Source organism: Vipera berus, assembly GCF_964194415.1.
Source record: "Vipera berus genome assembly, chromosome: 1".
NCBI classification, from domain to species: Eukaryota; Metazoa; Chordata; class Lepidosauria; order Squamata; family Viperidae; genus Vipera; species Vipera berus.
In genome coordinates this window covers 148,830,230-148,854,606 of record NC_138202.1, presented here as the reverse complement: position 1 = coordinate 148,854,606, position 24,377 = coordinate 148,830,230, and the positions used below count along the sequence as shown (strand labels likewise).

Below are 24,377 nucleotides of genomic sequence, written 5' to 3'. Positions count from 1 at the left end.
TTCTGGAAATAATTTCCACCCTTTCCACCCTTCCCAGCATTATGGATTTCAAGAAAGCTTTCCTTGGTGGCTTGATGCAGTGACTGCCCTGTAGTTCTTGGATAGCACAGCAATTCTAAAGAACGCAGTTTCCAAGGTTTTGTAACAACATTCCCAATGAATGGGTTGAATAGGACTAGGCTGAAACATTCAAATGAACCTAATACAAAATGATGTTTACATCTCTCTTCCCTAGGAAAAACATAGTAGAAAAACTGAAATGTAGAAAGGGCCAAATATTCAATCATAAAGTCACTATTTGTTACATGTCATTGTTGGCAGGGATTGTCCATCCCTTTTAAATGAAAATATTTCAAATATTACAAAAATAGTTATGATGGTTAATTAGGAACAGTTGGGTATTTCTTACTGACTTTTTTTTTTTGGACTGCACAATATTCGGAATGCTAATGTCAGTTGACACTTCAATACACAGAATGTTTCTAAAGATGGATCATACCCACAGATGGGAATTCATGGTGGTTTTTTTTCTAATTGCTGGAGTGTAACAGCTTTTTTGATACAAAATGCACTGGCTATACACATGAGGAGTGTGAACAGAAGGAGTGAACTAAATCTATTTATTACTAATCTTATTACCCTCACAACATGGATGATGGTTGTGAGCAGTAGGCACTTTCTCAGTTGGTGAAAATTCATCCCATGATTTACAACTGTGATGTTTTAGGTTGGTGCTATACATAGCACCCAGAACCTGTCCAATGTATTGCTGAAAGCTACTTGAAAGTATACAATTTGGTAAGAGGAGTGACCCACAGGGGCAGAGATAACGGTCCAATTCTGTATTCAATGTGTGAATTGGGAGCCTTGTGTTGTATAGTGAGCTATATTATACTCATAGCTCTACACACATATGGAAGACTCAACAGGTAGAAGTCACACTTTCTAATGTTATTGTGGGTATAACCTTAGCTGTAAGTTCATAGAAGTTGAAAAGCAAAACATTACTGTACTTTGTGTTCATTAAGATTAAATCCAATTTGAATTCTGATGGTTTAAAAGCAGGAATGACATTAAATACACTTTCAGTATCACACAGGGAAAAAATTCTCCATTCATTCACTATATTATTTTCTTAGTCATCAAATTATATTCATGCTATAATTAACAGGATCTCTCTAGCTAATTGCTTCTTTTACAAGCATGCTAATTGTCAGTGTCATGATTCAAAATCACCTTTCAATCTCATTCATGTAAAAAGTACCAAGTATAAAACTTCAGCTCATCAGAAATAAATGTAGAAGTTAATAGCTTTTTATCATGCATAATAAATAATTTCTGTTTTTCAAAATCTTCTGAATAGCTGAAGAATCAAGACTGAAAATCATGTTAAATAATTTGATAGCAAATAGGTTTCTTAAGCACAGTTGACAATTATGCAATTAGAAAACAGGAAAATAATAGGACTATGATGAAAAAAATCATGTATCCTTTCAAGATCAAATGCCAAGACAGATAAGATGTGGTATCTGCTTAAGGAATTACCATCTCCTTCAAAAAAATTATCATGTGACAAGAAGAACATGGGTTGTGTGATTTTTTTTAAAGAAACAAAGACAAAAGTTTCCTTATGTGTATATAACCCTTACACATGTTCAGAAGTTAATGTGTTTTAAATATTCTGAATTTGATCTTAAAGGATTCTAGTGTGGTGTAAAGTATTTTTGATCAACAAATAGAAACTTTGTTGAGTTTCACAAATATCTAAGACTCTCCACCCCAATACAGAGAGAGAGAGAGAGAGAGAGAGAGAGAGAGAGAGAGAGAGAGAGAGAGAGAGAGAGAGAGAGAGAGAGAGAGAGAGAGAGAGAGAGAGAGAGAGAGAGAGAGAGAGAGAGAGAGAGAGAGAGAGAGAGAGAGAGAATATCATATCACAACTACTTCCAAATCTGAAGACGTCTGGGCATGAATAACTTCTACTTCCTATGGGCTTTGGACATGTGATATACTGTACATTTTCTATAGATGGCCCCAAATATATACAACTTTTGAAAACAATGCATGTAAACTTTGTAAGATTTAGGGAAGCCGATCATGTTCTTCCCAAACCATTCTATATCATAATGTTTTTCCTTGATATTTCTTCTTGTCTGTGATAGTAATGGTTTAAAAACATAGGAAATACAATCTTCTAAAATGGTAACCATTGACATTAGATTGGATTAGCTTGATGGCTTTGAATGAAGAATATTAAAAGCCTTAACTATAGTTTGGACTAGTCCCATTCCATGTGCAGAGCTCAGGCACAGGGTCCCCCACAAAACCACAATGATCAGGTATTTGTAGGAAATCTTTGCTTATTGAAGTCATCCTACATTGCAGAATAAAGTCACTGGAAATTAGAACTACTTATTGCACTACTTATTCTTTTGTTTATAAATGTGGCAGCAGATTCATTCTTGTCTGACAATGAAGATATATTAAATTTACAGTGTTTATGTGTTAATATTTTATTTCATTGGTCATCACTTTTCCTTTCTATTTAACATAGCAGAAATAATTCAGAGTAGAATATTTAAAAAAGTTTTCCCCCATAAACATGCTACAGTAGCTATTTAACTGATATTTGAGTAGCTATTGATTTCAAGTATGGAAATGTCACCAATTTCCTATGTTTATGTAATCAGAGAGTATTATTTCGAATTTGTAGATGAAGAATACAATAAATAACGATTACAATGATTTTTAAAACTATTCAGTTTTATGGTTCTTGACAAATGAATAAACAAAGCTATATGTCTTTCTAAGACCACACTTGGAATATTCATCCAGTTTTGGTCACCATGATATAAGAAATATGTTGAAACTTTGAAAAGCTTGCAAGGAAGAGCAACTAAGATGATCCTGGAAATAAAACATGTGAAGAACAGTTGCAGGAAATGGGTTTCTCTGGTCCAGTGAAATGAAGGCCTAGGGGCGACATGATAGCAGTGTTCCAATATTTGAGGGGTTGCCACAAAGAAGAGGGAGTCAAGCTATTTTCCAATGCGCCTGAAGGCAGGACAAGAAACAATGGATGGAAACTAACCAAGGAGAGAAGCAAACTAGAACTAAAGAAAAAATTCCTGACAGAGAGAACAATCAACCAGTGGAATGGCTTGCCTTCAGACGTTGTGGGTGCTCCATCACTGGAGGCTTTTAAGAAGAGACTGGACATCCATTTGTCTGAAATAGTATGGGGTCTCCTGCTTGAACAGGAGGTTGGACTAGACCTCCAAGGTCCCTTCTAATGAAGGAGGAGGAGGAGGAGGAGGAGGAGGAGAGGGAGGAGGAGGAAGAAGAAGAAGAAGAAGAAGAAGAAGAAGAAGAAGAAGAAGAAGAAGAAGAAGAAGAAGAAGAAGAAGAAGAAGAAGAAGAAGAAGAAGAAGAAGAAGAAGAAGAAGAAGAAGAAGAAGAAGTTGTCTTACCTCAATATTATTTTGGACAGTCTATTCTATATTTATGCACATATACATCCAGGAATTATTCTATGAAAAGCCTAAGAAAATAGCGGCACCTTCCACTTTATAGATAATTTGAGTAAGGAGACAGATACCATATGGGGAAGAAAGAGGAGTTTACTACAGGAATTCAAGAGGAGGAAGAGATGAGAAAGATCAAAGAAACTGTATCTTTCGAGGGAATTAGTCTTCCTTTCCTGCTTAGTCGTGTGAAGAAGATGCTGTAATAGCACATAGTCATCTCACCAATAATGAGGGAGCTAAGCTGGTATACTCAAACAGTGGAAAACACCACCTAGTTATGCAAATTGTGTTTCCAGGAGAAATTTGCTGTTTTGAGAGAGAGAGAGTGGCCTGGATTGCCATGATGATAAGCAGCTAGTACAGGATGGGTTATATCTTAAAAGGGTTTGGACTTCCGGTGGCGACGCGGCGCCGAAGACAGCCGTCTCCGGGCTGTCCGCTCCGCAGCTGTGTTTTTCCATCGAAAACAGTGCCGATCAGCTGTTTAGGTGGATTTGAAGCCCCCTCCTCGGGAGAAGAGGAGGGGGTGAGGCCCCAGGTAGGGGTTGAGCTCTCCGGGGCCACCTGAGCTGAAAGTTTGGGCGGCTGAAGGATTAAGCCCCCCCGAAGCCTGGGTTAGCTCCGAGCTGCGCAGCGTCTCTGCTCCGTGATTTTTGGAGCAGAGCCAGGCGTTAGCAACCACCCCTGCCAGAAGGAAAGACTCTTGAGTATTAAGGTGCAGGCAGAGCGGTACAGGAGGTCAAGGTGAAGTGGACTTTTATCTTTACTCTCTAGCTCAATGGATTTTATAGCTTTAAAGTGAAAGTACACAACAAGTGAAAGTGGGGGAAGATGGCGGCTAAAACTTCTAAAGCTCTTCGGAGTGCGGGAACTTTCCCGGTGCAACAGACTTCGTTACAAGCTTTGCTTCCTCCTGCACCTCCTCTGGCATTGACGCTTAAGGACTTACAAGATGCCTTTGCAAAGCAATCGCAAGTAATGTCAGATATGATGGATGATAAGATGGAAAAGCTGGAGGCAAAGCTGGAGGAGAAATTGGAGAAATTGGAGGAGAAGATGGAAGAGAAGTTTAGTGCAATGAGGGTAGACATTTTGTCTACAATTGAAAGTGTGGCTGAATGTGTGCAACGTTTGGATGAAAAAGTGGAGGATCTTAGTCAAAAGAACTCTATATTAGAAGTAAAAGTACTGGAGAATGAAAATATAAGGGACAAAATGGACGGAGAATTGAGCCTTTTCCAGTACCATCAGATGCAGTATGCTATTAGAATCAGGGGCTTAAAAGAGAATCCTAAAGAAGACTTAAAGCAGCTGATCTCTGAGGCTTTGGAAGCTGTACTGGGCCAGCCAGCATCGGAAATAGAGGGAAGTATGGATAAAATCTTTCGCGTAAATTCATGGATTGCAAGGCAGAGGAAGTTACCTAGAGATGTGGTGGTCTATTTTACAAAGAGAACAACTAGAGATGAAGTTATTCAAGCTGCTTACGATACTAAATTTGTGGTTGCTGAGCAAGAAGTCCTGGTTTTAAAAGAGATTCCTCCAAAGATTTTAAGGAGAAGGAAAGATTTTGCATTCCTTGCACAGGAACTTAAGAAATGTGATATTAAGTTTAGATGGGAGATTCCAGTCGGAATGGTGGTGATGCATGAAGGTAAAAGACATCGTCTGGTTACTGTAACTCAGGCACGTGATTTTTATAGCAATGTGTTAAAAGCAACCCCTCTATCACTTCTGGAAGCTGCAAAGGGATTTGGAGAGGGAAAGCCTCAAGATGCTCAAGGCAGTCAGACAGAGGAGAATGGTGCTGGAGGGGATCAAGTTACAGTCTCATCAGCTGCTGCTGGAGAGCAGAGGATGACGCGTGCCGCCTTAAGACGAGCGAGACAAGAGCAAGAGCAAGACCAGCAGAAAGTTATGGAACTTCCAAAGCGTACTTACAGTGAAGCTGTGGGAGGGGCGCGGCCCAAGGAAGTTACAGGGGTCATTGCAGACGTGCTCCAAAAGCTTCGGGATGCCAAGAATGGCGACTAAATTTCTAACTTGGAATGTTAATGGATTAAACTCACCACAGAAGAGAAGGAAAGTTTTTCAATATTTAAAACAATTTAAGACAGATGTTATTTGTTTGCAAGAAACGCATATTAGGGTTATGGACCAAAAGTACTTATCGAACTTAAGGCTGGGCACGCAATTTGTTGCTTCTGCGATGAACAAGAAAAATGGAGTGGTTGTCTACGTTAAAAATACTCTAACAGCGGAACTAATTGAAGTAGATAAGCAAGGAAGATATGTTATGATAGATTTGCTGTTAGAAGGTAAAAAAATGCTTCTAGTTGGACTGTATGCTCCTAATCAACAACAAGCGGACTTTTTTAACTTACTACACACAAAGGTCACCCAATTGGATTATAAATCTTTTATTTTTATGGGAGATTGGAATGGTGTCCTAGATGTACAGATGGACAAAGCTGGTTCTTTTAAGCGTGTCCTGAGCCATGCTAGATTGCCTAAATCTTTTTTTGAAATGAAGGACGATTTGGAATTACGAGATATTTGGCGTGATACACATCTACATGAAAAGGATTATACTTTTTTTTCTGATAGACATCAATCTTTTTCCAGGATCGATTTTATTTTGCTGACTAATGACTTTTTTTCTAGGATTAAGAAGGTAAAGATCTGTGCAAGAACTATTTCTGACCATAGCCCAGTTTGGTTAGAGATTAATAAGGACAATAGGGATAGGCGCTCTTGGCGCGTAAATGAGAATCTGTTTAGAAATCAGAGAAATGTGGAAGAATGTAAACAGCAGATGAAGGATTTCTTTGAAATTAATATGAATAAGGATACCTCTATGGACATGGTTTGGGATGCTAGCAAGGCCTACATGAGAGGGGTGTTGATATATATGAATAATAAATACAGACGTACCTTGGAAGTTAGAAGGAAGGAACTGGAGAATGAAATTAGGGAAAAAGAAAAGGCCCTAATTTTGAACCCATTGGATGTGAAGATTAAGGAGGTTATTAACCTATTAAGAGGACAATTTGATAAGTTGATGGCTGATCAAGTGGCAACTAATTTACGGTTTGCTAGGCATAATACCTTTTGCAATGCTAATAAGCCAGGTAGATGGCTAGCTTACAGGTTAAGGAAAAAGCAAAGGGCTTCTAATATAGATAAAATTGAATATAAGGGAAAGGTTGTGTTTCAACAGGATCTTATTAAGGAAGCCTTTGTGGATTTTTACTCTAAATTATATGCTAAGGAGAAGATTAATGAAAAAGACATTGATGTATATTTGAAGAATGCTAGCATCCCGGTTCTCACGCAAGCACAAAAGGAGGAGATTAATCAATTGATAACAGAAGAAGAAATTCTTATAGCAATTAAGGAACTGAAGGTGGATAAAGCGCCAGGCACGGATGGTCTGACTGCGGCTTACTACAAAAATTTACAATTGGAGCTGATAAAGCCATTAAAGGAATTGTTTCAGACAATTCAGAGGGGGGGAAAGGTGCCTCCGTCTTGGAGAACTGCTTTTATTTCTTTGATTCCGAAGGAAGATCAAGATGCTACTCAAGTAAAAAACTATAGACCGATATCACTTTTAAATACAGATTACAAAATATTTGCCAAGGTGTTAGCTAACAGAATGATGAGGGTTTTGCAACAGGTGATTCATGGGGATCAAACTGGGTTTATTAGTGGTAGACAAATGAAAAATAATGTGAGGCATATAGTTGATGTGGTGGAGTTTTTGGAAAGGAACAACCAGATCCCTGCGGCGCTAATTTTTTTAGATGCTGAAAAAGCTTTTGATCAATTGAATTGGCAATTTTTGATGAAAGTTTTAGATAAAATGAATTTTGGGGATAAATTTTTGCAACCAATTAGGGCATTATATCAAAAACAAACTGCCCGAATAATAGTTAACAATAGTTTGACTGAAGTATGTAATATAGAGAAGGGCACAAGACAAGGGTGTCCGTTATCACCTTTATTATTTGTTTTAACATTGGAGATATTATTGGTAAAAATACGGAATTCGGAAAGAATTAAGGGTATTCAAATTAGAGATCAGGATTATAGACTGAGAGCGTTTGCAGATGATCTGGTTGTTACGGTGACCCAGCCAGAAAACTCTGTTGTGGACCTGATGGAGATAATAATGCAATATGGGAAGGTTTCTGGATTTAAGGTTAATGCACAAAAAACTAAAATTTTGGCCAAAAATATGACAGTATCGCAAAAGGCCCTTTTAGAAGGATTAACTGGATTTGAGATTGTCAAAAGGGTCAAATATTTGGGGGTGTTTTTGTCACCCTCTAATACAAAGTTATATAAAAATAATTATGAAAAGTTATGGGGAAAAATTCAAAAAGAATTGGAGAGTTGGGAAAAACTGCAATTGTCTTTGCTGGGAAGAATTGCAGCAGTGAAAATGAATGTCCTGCCTAAATTTTTATTTTTATTTCAAATGATACCGGTCCTTAAAAAAGATTCTAATTTGGAAGAATGGCAACGGGGTATCAATAAATTTGTTTGGGCAGGGAAAAGGCCACGAGTTAAACTTAAGATTATGCAGGATACTCGTGAAAGAGGTGGTCTTAAAATGCCTAATCTTAAATTATATTATGAAGCTGCTGCGTTATCAGGAATAAGTGATTGGATTAATTTGACACAAGAGAGATTATTAAATCTAGAGGGCCATGACTTGTTATTTGGCTGGCATGCATATTTGTTGTATGATAAGAAGGTAGATAATGTGTTTAAAGTGCATATTTTAAGACAGGCATTGTTGAGAGTTTGGAAGAAGTATAGACATAAGTTAGATTACAAGATGCCGTTGTGGGCAATTCCAAAACACGCAATAGAAAACATAAATGTTGGCTTCAAACATGATGTGACTACGTATAAGGAGATTTTAAGCTTGGAAAGAAATGTCTGGTGTTTGAAGCCGTACAACCTCTTGCGAGATGAGAAGATTGTTCAAACTTGGTTTCAATATACTCAGTTACGGGCCAGGTGGAAAGAAGATCAGAAACTTGGTTTTGCAATGACTGATGAAAATTTGATAAAGCAAATTAGAAATCAGGGTTCAGCACATATCAAACGGATATATCTTGCATTGATAGAAATTGACTCAGAAACAGAACTTGTGAAAGATTGTATGATAAAATGGGCCCAGAATATTCAAGAAGTTATTACAATGGACACGTGGGAAAAGATCTGGGTGAGGAACGTAAAATTCACACAAGCCCAAAACCTAAGAGAGAACTTTTATAAAATGTTTTATAGATGGCATTTAGATCCTAAAAAGCTTGCAAGTATGTATCCGAACTATCAGCCAAAATGTTGGAGGTGTGGTGGCGAAGATGCAACATATTTTCATATATGGTGGACCTGCAAAAAGGTTAAGGCTTTTTGGATAAAAATTTGGTGGAATATGCAGAAGATCTTCAAGCAAAGGATAAAGTTTTGTCCGCAATTGTTTTTGTTGGGCATAATTACAGATGCTACTGTTGTGGACATTAAGTTGATGTTGAATTTAATTACAGCAGCAAGACTCTTAATAGGTCAATATTGGAAGAAGGAGGAACTGCCGACTATAGAAGAATGGACTTTAAAGGTTTCTGACCTGGCGGAAATGGCAAAGATCTCGGCTTATTTGAAAGACCATTCGCAAGAACGTTATATTATGGAGTGGAAAAAATGGATTGAATATATCCAGAACAAATATGGGACTAAAAAGTTTCATGTAGCATTTGAATAAGTCTTCCCTTCTTTTCTCTTTTTTTTTCTCTTTTTTTATATATTTGAATAAGTTTTCTTTTCTTTTTTCTTTTCTTTTTATATGTAATATTAATATTGCTTGTAGTTATCTTATATGAGCTAGAGGGCGATAGAATTAATAGTTTATTGTTGTTAGCATGGGGATGTTTATGATTGTTCTTTGTTTTTATACCTTGTACTTAGCTCTGGGAAGTCGGGGGGGGGGAGGGGGGAATGGGGGGGAGGGACAGGGAGGGTTAGGTAGGGGTGGGGGGAGGGGGGGATTGTTAAAGATAAAATGTACTGTAAAACTTTTGAATAAAAAAAAGGGTTTGAAATTTCTACCTGGATGAAGCTTGTTAAGGACTTTAAAATGAAGCATGTAGGGGTTGGAGAAGAAAACCTGAAATGAAGAATGTAGATGATTTCTATTGTAGAGCAGGAAGTGAGGATTGTTGCAATGCGAACAGTCAGTGGAGGAATGGAGAAAAGACAGGCTTAAGAGCATGAAAAACAAATGAGAAGAGCTTTTGCTCAAAGCACAGGAAAACAAATGTGCATAAGAGGGACATACATGATGGATGACTCCTGAAATTAGAATCTTGGAGCTGAAAGATACAATATGCTTAAAAGAATCAGAATATGGGTGGGAGTTCTTCAAAGTACTATTAAAAGTGCCACTATAAAGAATTCTAATGAGGGGGGAAATGGCAAAGAGCATAAAAAGCCAGTGTAGCTATACAAAACAGCTAGTAAGCTTAGCGAGGATGTAAAATAACAAGTCAGAGGTGGAAAGAGGAACAGGTGGCCCAAGAAGACATACTAATATTTCAATATTGTAAAAGGATGTTAGAAAAATGAAAGCTTAGAAATAATGCAATTGATCATGGATTGTACAGCCATCCAAGAGGGTGTCTTCAGAATGTGAGGAGCTCACAGTAATGAAGGAACTTGCTGTTACTCTGGTCAAACCTTTGCTGAATATCGTATCATTGAAAAGTCCTTGGGAATGAAAGGGTCAAGCCCTACATACAGTAGCTGTCAAAGCCAAGGAAGCAAGAACCGCATCAATTTCAGAAAGGTTTCTTTATTGCTGAGGACTAGGTATCTTACTGCTTGGGCCGAGCTTTTTTTGAGATAATCTTAACCAGATTGCCCCCACAATTTAACCCATCAGTACCAGATTATGGGAGGACAGCAGATGTCACAAAGGAAAGGAGAGGAGAGGAGAGGAGAGGAGAGGAGAGGGGAAGGGAAAGGAAAGGAGAGGAGAGGAGAAGAGAGAGGAGAGAGGAAAGGAAAGGAGAGGAGGGGAGAGGAGAGGAAGAGAGGAGAGAGGAAAGGAAAGGAAAGGAAAGGAGAGGAGAGGAAGAGAGTGGAGAGGAGAGGAGAAGAGAGAGGAAAGGAAAGGAGAGGAGAGGAGAGGAGAGGAAGAGAGTGGAGAGGAGAGGAGAGGAAGAGAGGAGAGGAGAGAGGAAAGGAAAGGAAAGGAGAGGAGAGGAAGAGAGTGGAGAGGAGAGGAGAGGAGAGAGGAAAGGAAAGGAGAGGAGAGGAAGAGTGGAGAGAAGAGGAGAGGAGAGAGGAGAGGAGAGGGAGTGGAGAGGAGAGGAAAGGAAAGGGGAAAAAAGTGGTAAGACCAAGAAAGTCCAGATCGATGGATGCCTGGGAAGATTCTACAGATCATAAAGCAATTAATCTATAAGCCTCTTGAAAACTATGCCATAATTTTAGGACAAACAGTATGGATTTATTAAGAATCACATTAAGCTAAACATCTCATTTTTTAAAAAATAACTTCAGCATTTTATGGAAATACTGTAAGCATAGCTTGGTTTCAAAAAGACATTTCATAAAATACTCAATTGTGTTTGTTAATCAAGAGGATTCACTGCAGGCTGTATGATAAGTGGATGCCTACTGGCCTTAGAAAAATCACACTCAATGAGTGTTTATTCATGGTTTTTCATCACATTGGAAAGAAGTGTTGAGTGGAAGGCAACAAAATCAGTCCTTCATTTTTTCACTTTTATTATTGCTTTGGATGAATAACAGAATGGAATGCTTAACAGGCCTTTATATAATACAAAATTAGGTGGGAATTGGATGTAGGATACTTGGTTTGGAAATAATGTAAACATTATTACATTTGGAAGATATTCATATCCATGAATATCTTTGAAAACATGTAGAAAGAGAAGCCAACTAAATATGAGTTAGCAGTGTAATACAGCAGCAGAAATTGTTTAGGCTGCATCAGCTGAAACATAGATTCCAGACCTTTCTTTTCTGTGTTGATCAAAGCGCCATCTTGAGTAGGATAACTAGTTTTGGACACTAAACACATTCAGAGAAATTAAACAGGCTCGGAGAAAGGCAGGTAGATTATCAGGGGCCTGAAGGAACTAAGAATGTCTAGCCTGGATAAAAGAAAATTGGGACAGAAAACAAAGCACTCTTCAAATGCCTAAAAGGACATCAAACAAAACAAAGTCAAGACACATTTTCCATCCCGAGTGCAGAAAATGAATTACCGTATATACTTGAGTATAAGCCGACTCGAATATAAGCCGAGACCCCTAATTTTACCCCCCAAAAATGGAAAAAGTTATTGACTCGAGTATAAGCCGAGGCTGGGAAATGCAGCAGCTCACCTTATGCTCCTCTCCAGAGATCCTCCCTCAGCAGCGGCCGGCAAAGTAGCTCGCATGCGAAACAAGCCTGGCAGAGGAGCCGGAGCGGCGAGCAAAGACGCCCGCCCGGATCCTGCAAGGCCCCGGCCGAGACGCGCCCCCAGCAATGGAGCCGCTCCGGCTCCTCTGCCGGGCTTGTTTTGCATGTGAGCTACTTTGCCTGATGCTGCTGGGGTCGCGTCTCGGCCGGGGCCTTGCAGGATCCGGCCCGGGTGCCTCTGCTCGCCCTCAGCAGCACCTGGCCCGGAATCACATGCGAAACAAGCCCGGCAGAGGAGCCGCGCTTCTCTTCTCGGCTCCGAAAATAGGGATCCTGCAAGCTCCTCTGCCGGGCTTCTTTGCATGTGAGCTACTTTGCCTGACGCATCTCTAATGACTTCAACTTCGGGTGCTAGTTAGAATTTATATCCAGATTGCCTCTCAATTTACACACCCAGAGCCAGAAATGGCATTTTATCCCAGCAAAGTGACCAAGAAGAGAGTAGAAATCCCTATTTTCGGAGCCGAGAAGAGAAGCGCGGCTACAGCAGTCGCTGAAAAATCCAGCAGCAGAGTTCCGCAGAGGAATAAAAAGCACGAAGAAAAGCAAAGGAAACAGTGAGGAGGAGGAAGAGAGACGCCTTGGCTTCGTGCAACTCTCTCTGGAGTAACCGTCACAGCGGCTCCATCATGTCTCCAAGGTGCAAAGCTCCTCCTCCCCAATGCCTTCCTCGGGAGCCCTCGGGGCTTTTGAGAAACTCTTTCCCGTTGCCTCGGCATCAGATTCCGCCGCCGCCACCGCCGCCTCAGCTGCGGACGGCCGAAGGCCCAGCCTAATCAGCCGCCAGTCCCCATAGACCCGAGAGCTGGCACATACGGGTCTGCCACACGGAAAGCAGGGAACAGGGTAGTTAAATATGGCTCTTCCCTGCCGCGTTCTCAGGTTACCTTGGCGCCCCACCATCGTCACGGCGGAGAGAGAGAGAGAGAGAGAATTGCACGCGAGCGAGCCCGAGCTAGAGTTCCCCCCAAGGGGGCGGAGAAAGAAGAACTCTCGGAGCGTTTCTTTCATAAATACGCGCGCAGGCACACACTCGCCCAGCCACGCACTTCGCCCAGCTTCTCGCGGGGAGTTTGCAAGCCCTTCGTTTCTCTTCAGGGCCATCAGAAGGGCGATCAAGTCTCTGCCCTGCCCTGCCCTGCCCTGCCGTGGGGGTGGGGAGCCAAGCGCGCTTGACATTCCTGGAAACGAGAAGGGCCTGCGGAGACTGACACCAACCCGAGTGCCCAAGCGGGTCTTCTCAGCGTCAGGCAAAGTAGCTCACATGCAAAACAAGCCCGGCAGAGGAGCCGGACCGGCTCCGTTGCTGGGGGCGCGTCTCGGCCGGGGCCTTGCAGGATCCGGGCGGGCGTCTTTGCTCGCCGCTCCGGCTCCTCTGCCGGGCTTGTTTCGCATGTGATTCCAGGCCAGGTGCTGCTGAGGGCGAGCAGAGGCGCCCGGGCCGGATCCTGCAAGGCCCCGGCCGAGATGCGACCCCAGCAGCGTCAGGCAAAGTAGCTCACATGCAAAACAAGCCCGGCAGAGGAGCCGGAGCGGCTCCGTTGCTGGGGGCGCATCTCGGCCGGGGCCTTGCAGGATCCGGGCGGGCGTCTTTGCTCGCCGCTCCGGCTCCTCTGCTGGGCTTGTTTCGCATGTGATTCCGGGCCAGGTGCTGCTGAGGGCTAGCAGAGGCGCCCGGGCCGGATCCTGCAAGGCCTCGGCCGAGACGCGACCCCAGCAGCGTCAGGCAAAGTAGCTCACATGCAAAACAAGCCCGGCAGAGGAGCCGGAGCGAATGTCAAACTGGCAGCCTGCGGGCCGGATGCATCACGTGAGGTGATCAAGTTTGACACCCATGGACTAGACAGACAAATGTCACGATTGCTTTAATTTAGTTTTCCACACTCACAACAGAATTGATCTAGATGGCCCTTCCAAGTCTATAAATCTATTTTAATTTAAATACCACTTAACGAAACATCATGATTATAACTTCAGAATCATGGAATTATAAGCCCGATATTTTTTATGTCCACTAGTAGTAGGATGCAAGAAGGACTATCTAATATAAATGTGAGGAAGAAAAAAGAATTTTGTTAAGAAGGTATAAGCGTTTGTCATTGCAATGCAGTGATTATTGCCTTTGCAGATAGTCTTGATTTATAGTGTCTGAACACTATTTAATCTCTTTAAAAAAGATTTCACATACGTTGCTCTGAAAACGTATGGCAGGAGGACTCAATGTATTTATAGTACTGTCTGCATAGTACTGTCTACAAACACACAAAGTGTATACACATAATGCTAGATTATGCAACTGGTATCTTTTTGCCCATTAACAGTTAATTTACACACATACATATGTGGGTATAGACCACGGCTTCTCAACTTAAGCAACTTTAAGACGTGTAGACTATAATTCCTAGAAATTCCCAGCCAACATACTGGGGAAACACTGATGTAAAATTCTTACAGTACAGTGTGAGACAGGGAGCAAAACTTAATTTCATGCCCTTAAGAACGACAATACCCAGAAGAATAAAACTAAACTGGCATATTTTATTTCTACAAAATGTATAAATATTGAAAATTTACAGCAGTTAACATTTAATAATGATTACATTTGAAATTGATAATTCTTGAAAACAGCCCACTCTTAGAATTGTAACATGTATTGTGTCCCTAGTACGCAATGTTTGAAGTTTTAAGAGCAATTCTTCCAATGGATACTCCCTCTAAATTGGATGATCAAGTATACTTTAAAAAAAAACAAAACTCAGTGGCCATTTTAAAGGACCTCCTCGCTTATTATGCCTTTTGGGTGTATGCTTCAGATATTTCCATGTGCAGTTAAAGATACAGGGATGTGATAAATTTTGTAATTTTGCACAGCGCAGAAGCACATAAAACAGAAGGTGGGACTGGCTATAAACCCCTCAGCATGCATGCTTTGGCCAAATTTAAGTTTGTTACCATGTATGCAAAGCCTAGGGAGGATTGGAACATCAATGGCCCAGCTATCCTGAACATTTAAGGGACAAATGGCAACTTTAGTCTATTTGAAAAAATGAAAGTGAGGCTTCAGAAATATAGCTGTGTTGAAAATACTTTTACACAAATTCACATAATCTAAAACATTTTGCTGAAGCACAGTCAACATCTTGAGATGAAACAATAGCAATTTATTTAGTAGCATTTTAATGTGGTTGAATCTTACCAGATGCATTCATACAGTAATAGCAGCATACTTTTAAATTTATCCATAAATGGAAAATACAGGTGGGAGAGTGTCTGTCCGCGCATATGTGTATAATGGTTTGTGGAATACAGTTCGAATTTTCAAGATATTGCTATTACAATAGTTAATTGCAAGCCTGATTTCCTATTGAAATTGTGTTTATCTAGTTTATAATGGTGCAGTAGGATTTAAAAGACAGTAACGTTATAAAATTTATTTCAAATTTCTTTCCTAAACCATTTCAGCCTAACTCATAGCTTTACACTTAAGCACCCTCGCTAATATATGCCTCATTTGAGACTGTATTTAGCATCTACAAATGAGATGCAACTAAAATTTATATGATCAGATATGATCTCATTAATTTCAAGTAAAAAAAGCTGGACTATATCGATATCAGTACAGTATTAATCACCTTTTAAAAGGCTATTTTACTTGTCTGTTGCTAGATAAAAATACTATTCTTGGATTCAACAGTCCAGAAGCAGCCTCTGAAGACAAAATGAACTTATTTCCATTGGCTCAAACTTTATATACCTATCTTTCCCTCCTCAAGAGTTTTACCTTTTCTTAAATACTGTCCTTGTTTTTAGGTATTTATACTCAAATCATTTTTCACATTTATCATATTGTCCCTCGGCACATTTCTATGAAATTAGGACACTGTTTCTAATCTACACACAGGGAGAGAAAAGGCAACCTGACTTAAATTTTCAAAAACCAAACCAAACCCATAAATGTTTAAATTTGAACTCAACTGCTGATATCATAAAGCGACTTTAAAAAGTGAGCAATCAATACCATTCAAATGAGGAACAGCACACATTTTATTGATCTACAGAACACCGAGAGAGAGGACACTACAAGCTAATGTACAATCCTGTAAAACTAATTATTAAAACTTTGATTTTAGCCTTAACAAGTTTAGGAATATAATGATAATGCTGGGGCATATCTCCCATGTCCTATTGTTTGCTCACTAAAAAGACGGGATGAAGTAGATATTTGACGTGGCGGTCCAAGAGGTGCTCCAAGGAGGCATTTAATTGGAATTAGCAGTAGGGTTAAGTGAAAGCAGAACCTATGGTCTCAATTCTGCTTGTAGCCATCTGCCTGCTACTACTTCCTTTAACCCAAAATCCTGGCACAGGGTTGAAATGTGTTGGGATTCAGCCCCTAAAATTCCTAGTGAGCCTTCTTGGAATTGTGGGAATTGGAGAAGTGATCGCCTGATGGTTCCACTGCCCATCTCTCAAACTTTGCACATGAACTTTCAAAGACCCCCTTCCAACCCAACCTTTGGAAGATTTCTGGCTTTGCAGTAACCTTCCTCACTGTTTAGCGCAAGCCACGTTTCTTCGGGAATAATTTGTATTTATAATTTTTTATGTATAGAACTTATGCTCATGACTCCTTACCCTGGATTAAGTTCCATTTTATGTTCTTTTTCGCAAATAAGTTAGACCCCCCCTCCCCCATGTATTTAAGCTTGCTGTCACAGGAACTTGAACAAAACCCTTTACTTGATGGATTTGGAGCAGTATGATCCCTGAATGTTTACTGATCTCCCAAGGGTCACGGCTGCCAGAGTTGCTGTGGGATGCAAAAAGAGATTTGCTGTTACTCAGTCTGTGGGATAAAACCTATGGAGGAGAACAGTGATGCTCTCTTCTCCAGAACAAAGCCTGCTGCCATATTATCAGTCAATTTGGCAGGTGAGTATCAAAAAGGTAAGCTGCAGATAACCTAAACTTTGCTGCTTCTGTGTCCTCCTAACATAGGCAATACAGAAACCACAGCCAGCCCGTCCGAGTGTCACCTGGACTGTTGTAGACCCAGGTAAGCAATAAACACTTCAAATGAGATCATGTACCCTTTAGTTAAAAGGGCTGCATTACTTGTCAAAGATCTGGCTAACATCAGTTTACAGGCAGTCCTCAGATTATGATCAATCACTTAGCAACTTTTTAAATTGCGATAGCAAGTGTTTTATGGCCTGTAAAGCAATTCTGGGTGTTGTAAAATGTTTCCTCTCCCCCCCCCCCCAGTCACGCCAAAACCAAATGGGTTCACATTTAGGACTGTGGCAATCACTCAATGACTACAGATTTCCTTAACAACTGCAGTGATTTGCCTAACCTCTGCAAAAAAAAAAGTCATCCAATTGGGTCCAATCACATGGACAACTCAACTTACAACTGTAACGATTTATATCTGGAAATCTGGTCCCAAGTGTGATCATAAGTCAAGGACTACCTGCATCCTTGAATACATCTTCTGTTTGCCTGACTCTGCTGATCAGACCATTCCCCTTCTTTAGGGAATGCTGCCTGCCTCGGCCCCTCTGGCTCTCTGATTTGGATTCCAGGCTGATATTTTTATGTTGTTTTGCTTCTGATCCTGCTGAAATGTGGACATTTTTCCTAGCATACTTATATAATATTCATGAAGAACTCTTCTGGGATAGAAAAAGCAGACAAATGAGCATATTCAGAATCAACAGTTAGGCAATAACAACATAAAGGCAGTATCATGTAGTGAGCCAACTCATTTTCTCAAGATGCCAGAATGAAACTTGAAAGAAGTCATTTCAATGTCTCAGTATTGCGGTGTGGAATTGATCAGTCCATACTACCCAATATAGCATAATATAGCATGGCCCTGGGGTTGATAAAACAAACTGCAATAAATTAAGTCCAGGTAAAAATGAGTACATTTTATATACTTTCTGACCCAATAATCATCACTAGAACGATACAGACTCCAATGCTGGATAAACCTTGTTCCTACTTGCATCCTGGCATAGAGATATGTGACAAAAAAACCCCTTCCCTTAAAAAAAAATACCGTTTATAGAGATAGTTGTATCTTATCCAATGTCCTCCATATACGAAACAGACAAGTTTATTAGACAAGTTTTTAATTAGTCCTGAACTTGGTGCTATCATATGCTAAAAATTCAACTTGCTATGTTTTGAAGAGTTATACATCTTCATCATAATATCTTAATAATTATTAGGGGGTTGCATTGCATTGTTGACATTTTCAGGTTAGACCTACTGGTATTTATGCCTATGGACCAAGAATCTTTAGAAAACAAATACATTTGGTAGAACAAAAAGGAGTAGCTATTGCAACCAAGCTCAGCTTGAAATCAGCTTGTGTCTACTCATAAACCTGTTCTTCTATCTGCATCTTGTGTGATTTAGATAAAATTTCTTGCTGTCCTTTATATTAATTGTTAATGTAAGATTACGGAAGTTGGCCTAATGTGTTACAATGCTTGCAATGACTTATATTTTGCAAAGAGCATCGGTCGGTATCATCAATCCCATTTCTTTATGCTTCCCTTGGCCGTGAATTTGATTTCACATTCCAAGTACCAGCATATCCTTCATTCAGTTCTGTGGATATTAACAGAAGTTTCAGGAACAGAAATGCCACTTTTTTCCCCCTGACACTATACATGAAAAACATCCAATATATACAGAAATTTACTGCTGAGAAATCTTTTCAGCTGGGCTATTCATAGGTAATGGGTTGGCAGCAGATTAACAACGGATTCTTCCTTTGTCACCATGAAGGACTGGTACAAGTACATCAATTGAGGAAAACAAATGTTACCATCTTTCACAATGCAAGTGAGCTTCATAAGGCATTTAACATTGTCACTTTCAAGCAATATTACAGGACAGAACCCACAGCAAGCCACTTCCCACCCTCTTGCAATTTTGCTTTGTAACCCTTTTCTGGAGTCTCCTTTTCTCAAAACTGCGGTGTCTTCATAATACTGTATATGCCAGGGTGGGTAAAGCATCCGTGTGTTCAGCTGACTTGTAAAAAAAAAAATCAGAGAGAGAGAGAGAAAAGTGCAACCATGCTTTTAAGCAATTTAAAAAAAAAACGTTGTTTTTCTGGCATGTGGGCTTTGAATCAAGCATCCAAACCCTTTCTCTTCACCGACCACAAGGGAAGAAGAACATCCTTCTGTGTGAAGTGTGACCCTTCCAAGGTCCGAGGAAGGACATAAAGTATGTGTGGCTTCAGGCACCCAAGGTCATGTTACGTAGCAGCCACTGCTGGGATCGGCTTTCGCTGCAGTCTTTCATGGTAGGAACCATTTTGTCATCCTCCGAGGGCTCGTCCAGACACTGGTTACTGTTCACATGTCTCAAGGTCAGCCGCTGCAAAACAAACAAGAAAACCAACAAATAAAGAAGACAGCGTCACTTGGGCTAGTCAACAAATTCCTCCACCATGTTCAGGCATGAGGGAAATCACACAGAAGCTTCCTGACCACTGATCATATAGTGACAGGAGGAAGTTGGACTGCTGAAGCTCCAAGGCCGAAAGGAAAGCTTTAACATGTATTCCTTTGGCAGAATAACCGCTCTACCACCTACTCTATGGTACTGGTCAGCTTTCTGGTGAAAAGAACAACTGGTCCATCTTCTACATTTGGGAAAACTAATCCTGCAAGTTTATAAAAACAAAATATTTCAAAGGCATTTTAATCTAAAGCATTTTTCCGAGTTGATCAGCAAGCTTGAAAAACATGGCCTTAGAATTTCCTTTCAGAAATTGTTTTAAGTTTGTTGGAAGAAGCATGGTTTTTGTTTTTTGCCTTTTTCTCCCCTTTCTTATGGCAGCTCCTTCTCATATAATGAGGTTGCCCTTCTATAATTAAAAAAATGATCAATTGTTAATGTGCTACAAATGTTTTGCTATAGAAAGTGGTGTAGCCTTTGGAAGTAGGGTACTCAAGAGCTAAAAATAAAAGGATTATCTAATTGTAATTAAACCAGAAGCTCCTTCTGTTCAGGGGATGTTTCCTTGAAGAAATTAAGCAGTCCATTATGCTCATAATCATAATTCTGTGAAGATACTTTGTGCAATTTACATAGGAAAATTCCAACAATCTCCTCTCTTTATCGGTCTTAGTTCAATTTAGACTATCAAAGTGGCATTTTGTCTTCAGAGCATTCTCTAATCTATCATTTGTTATATTAATGAGAATTTATAAACATTTCTGCCTTATTTTTCATCCTGCTGTTTTAGAACTTGAAATGAGGAGACAGATTATATGATAGTATATCAAATGTTTAGACTTGATTTAGCTTTTTTGTCTACTATCAAATCCTTTCCAAAGACCTGGGATAGGCAGATGCTGTTTAATAATAGTAAAGGTATCACTGCAGGATGTAAGTTGTTCCAATTATCCATCATTAATCAGCAACAATCTGCTATCAATATATTGATGTTATTCAATCATATTTTTCGGGAGGTGTGGTGGCTAAAGGTGAAGACTCTCACCTCCCGCTGAGAAGGCTGAGAGTTCAATTCTAGGCAGCAACATATGTTTCTCTATCAGGGCCCAAAGAGAAAATATCTGCTGCAAGCTCTGCGTAGGCCTCAGGAAGGGCATCCAGCCACTAAATGCTCAGCTCCATTCAGTCACTCTGACCCCACCACAAAGCAAGGGATTACAAGGTCATAAAAAGAAAAAAAATCAATAGGCTTCTGGTTTGCCGAGGCAGCCGCCATGGACGTCTAGAAGGCAAGCTCCGTCTTCCGCGTTCAGTTTCGCTTTGCTGGGGGACCATGGAAAGGGTTGAAAGTTGCCCTGTAGGGGTGACCAGCAAGGAGGTGATCCCCATTGGATCATGGGAGGGCGGTAGCTGTTCCGCTTGATCCAAGGCAGTCCTCCAAACTGGCGGACAAAAGACCGTCCATAGCAATATGGCTCGTCACTAGGCTGCAGACAGCCAAAGTCACACTTACCACCAGGCAATTTTAAAGCAGCGCAGGTGAGACTGGGTGAGATCTACCTCTCTTAAATCCTAACTATTTTCTTTATCTGCATAAGCTGCCTTAAGTACTTTTTCCCCCTGTGGAGAGAGAAGGGAGATTTCACCCCTCCCTCTAGAAACAGTGGCGATTGACTATCCAGGGGAGTTTAAAACATTGAAAGAATAACTTGATCCTAATTGGAATTCTATTTTTTAAAGTTTGTGGACTAAAAGATTTTCTATGCTTATTGAAGATTAGGGTTTTTACTTATAAGAAAGAAGCAAAGCTGAAAAGATTATAAAAACTTCAGATTTAAAAGAAAACTTTTAAGGGTAGGGGTGACATCTTGTGGCTAAACCTGATACTACAATTTGTTATTGTTTAAAAGATACATGGCCAGCAGCCCAGACAATAGACACGACTTATGCAACCTTGAACATCAGCTGGCCCAGCTGTGTTCCTTATTTAGTGAGAAAATCTTTTTTTTTTTGCATTCTCTGATTGTAAAGCTTTTAACTTAATACATTACTAAGAAAATATGGATGAAGATCAGGAACAGATTCTCTCTATGTTGAAAGGAATTCATCAAGCTATTCTTACAGCTACTGATGAAATAAGAGGTTACAGAAAAGAACAAGATTTCAGCCCAGATATACAAACTCAAACTTTGATTACATCTGAAAAATCAACTACACAGAATATAACAGAAAAGGTGGAACAATTAAAGATTATGACAGAAGATCCAACTAATCAACAAACACAGTCAATGGAAAACCCAGAAAAGGGACTGACAATATGGAAAAAGGAAAAGACTTTCGACATAAATCAGAAAGAACCTGAGGATCAAGAAGAACAACAGACTGAAGAGAAGATAAACAGTTCAGGACAACTACGTTGAGATGGAAAAATAAAGAGACGATTTGTTAATCCTCTCAAAAAAAATGGCAACCATATGGTTTTTTCTATGTCAAACAATCTATATAACAATACAAGATTTGTTTGATGACTCTAAAGCACGGACATGGAAGACGATTTGGCAAAGAAAGAAAGCTAGAATAAGACTGAAGAAAATTGGGGTTTTGACTTATGCAAATTAAAATAGAATATACTCAAATAGATAAGATGTGTACTTTGAAATATTAGATATTGTTATGAGATGAGATAAAGAAAACTTTGGTTATTTATAACTTAGAAGTATAAATATTAATAAATTTGAACATTGATTTGCTTATAAAGTTTAAATGTAAAGGTAATACAAGTAGATTTTCACGGGTACAGGTATGTAGGTCTTGGCGTATTCGGGTCTTTTCCCATGTAAGATTGAGGGTGTCTTGGTGATGTTTCGACGAGGTCCCACTCGTCATCTTCAGGCTGGTGTCTTCGGCTTCGCTCGCACAAGCACGAAGCCGAAGACACCAGCCTGAAGATGACAAGTGGGACCTCGTTGAAACGTCGCCAAGACACCCTCAATCTTACACGGGAAAAGACCCGAATACGCCAAGACATATATATATATATATAGATATATAAAAAATTACACAAATATGAGCTGCCACTGCTGTGGCTACTGCCTGTAGATGGCCTTGGGCTAGGCTGAAACAGGAAATAAGATTTGTCCTGTGTCTGGGACTAAGCAAGTGTATTCTGAATGCTTAACAAACATTTAACATATATATATATATATATATATATATATATATATATATATATATATATATATATATATATATATATATATATATATATATGTTTGGTCATTCGGGTTTTTCCCCGCGTAGAACTAAAGGTGCAAAGAACCTTTAGTTCTACGCGGGGAAAAACCCGAATGACCAAACATCCACATACAAACACCCGCGAAAACCTCAGAAAACAAATTATATATATATATATATATATATATATATATATATATATATATATATATATATATATATATATATATATATATATATATATATATATATATATATATATATATATATATATATATATATATATATATATATATATATATATATATATATATATATATATATATATATATATATATATGTATATACACACACACACATACATACATATGCTAAAAATCAATCGATTAATGTAATATTTTTTTTAACTTAGCGGTAATAATAATTATTAGCTTAAATATGAGATAGTAGATATTTAAGAGAAAAAGACAGGAAGTATTAAATGTTGAAATAGGAGGAAGTCTGGTTACTAAATTTATGATATCTGGAAATTACCAGAAAATAAGAATATTATATTGTATTACTAATTAGTTGATGTAAGATGGTGAGAACTCAAATAGATAAGACGTGTATTCTGAACATTACATCTTGTGATGAATTGTGATAAAGGGAATTGGGGTTATTTAAAACTTGGAAATTATAAATATCAATTGTGAAATATAAATATTAATGGGAAAACAAAAATTGGGAAAAATTAACCAGGGCATTGATTGTCTAAAAAGAATGAATGTTAAAACAACTAGGATATGTATAAATTAGAAATTATTGATAAAAGCAAGAAAGTTATTTTTTTTAAATTGATATAATAAGAACTGTACTAATTTAAAGATGAGACAGTAAATACTAAGGGGAAAAGAGGGGAAACATTTAATAGTTTGAGATCTGTACTAAAGATATTTGTATATTATTGAATTATTGACCAACTCAGCCGTGACATTGCTTTTCCAATATTTAAATGTAAAACTAGAAAACCAATAAAATTTTCTTTAAAAAAAGAAAAAAATCAATAATATTTTTCAATATACTGGTGAAATTTAGCTTATATTTCTGCTCTCCCAAAAGTGCAATATTGGATATTTCCAATCTGTAAAGTACTAGACAGGAAGAACAAAGTGAAGTTAAACTCTGGAAAAATTGAGCTTTTATGTTTTCCAAAAGCTGAATTTTAAGATTTGGGAAATAAAAAGCCTACCTCAAAAAAGTTTAAATTAACATCAATGATTAATTCCTTTCTCTTCTAGGCAGAGCTAGTATTATTGATCCTGGTAATTAAGCAGCAACAGTTTGCTTCCATGGAAACAGAATGTTAATTCTGTTCAGAATCCCAAGATCTTAGTTTGATCTCCAAGGACTCTTACAACTCTGTTATTCTATGTTCTAGGAAAAAAGGTTTATTCTATGTTCTATAGATGTCATTATGTGCAAGGACTCCACACTTTTTAAAACTGAACTGTTTTCTTAAGATGGTTGAAATGATGAAATTGCACAAACTTCTAACATTTTGCATTACACTGAATTTCATGCTAAACTGGGCTGAAGATGGTTTGTGCTATACCTTTAAACAGACTGCTGTGAAATTCCCAGTGA

The 24,377-nt window shown here is 38.9% G+C and overlaps 1 protein-coding gene across 3 annotated transcripts in view; it reads right to left on the bottom strand.

Moving 5' to 3' along the window:
- Positions 1-14,550: 14,550 nt before the first annotated feature.
- The window catches only part of GALNT13 (polypeptide N-acetylgalactosaminyltransferase 13), a 206,813-nt gene continuing 196,986 nt past the window's right edge, over positions 14,551-24,377 (bottom strand). For all 3 annotated transcript variants that reach the window (XM_081344089.1, XM_081344091.1, XM_081344092.1), the window contains one exon: positions 14,551-19,433. Coding sequence is in view for 1 of the 3 variants with exons in the window: in XM_081344091.1 (XP_081200217.1) it covers positions 19,293-19,433 (141 nt within the window). In the remaining 2 variants the exon portion in view is untranslated. The remainder of the gene's footprint in view (positions 19,434-24,377) is intronic.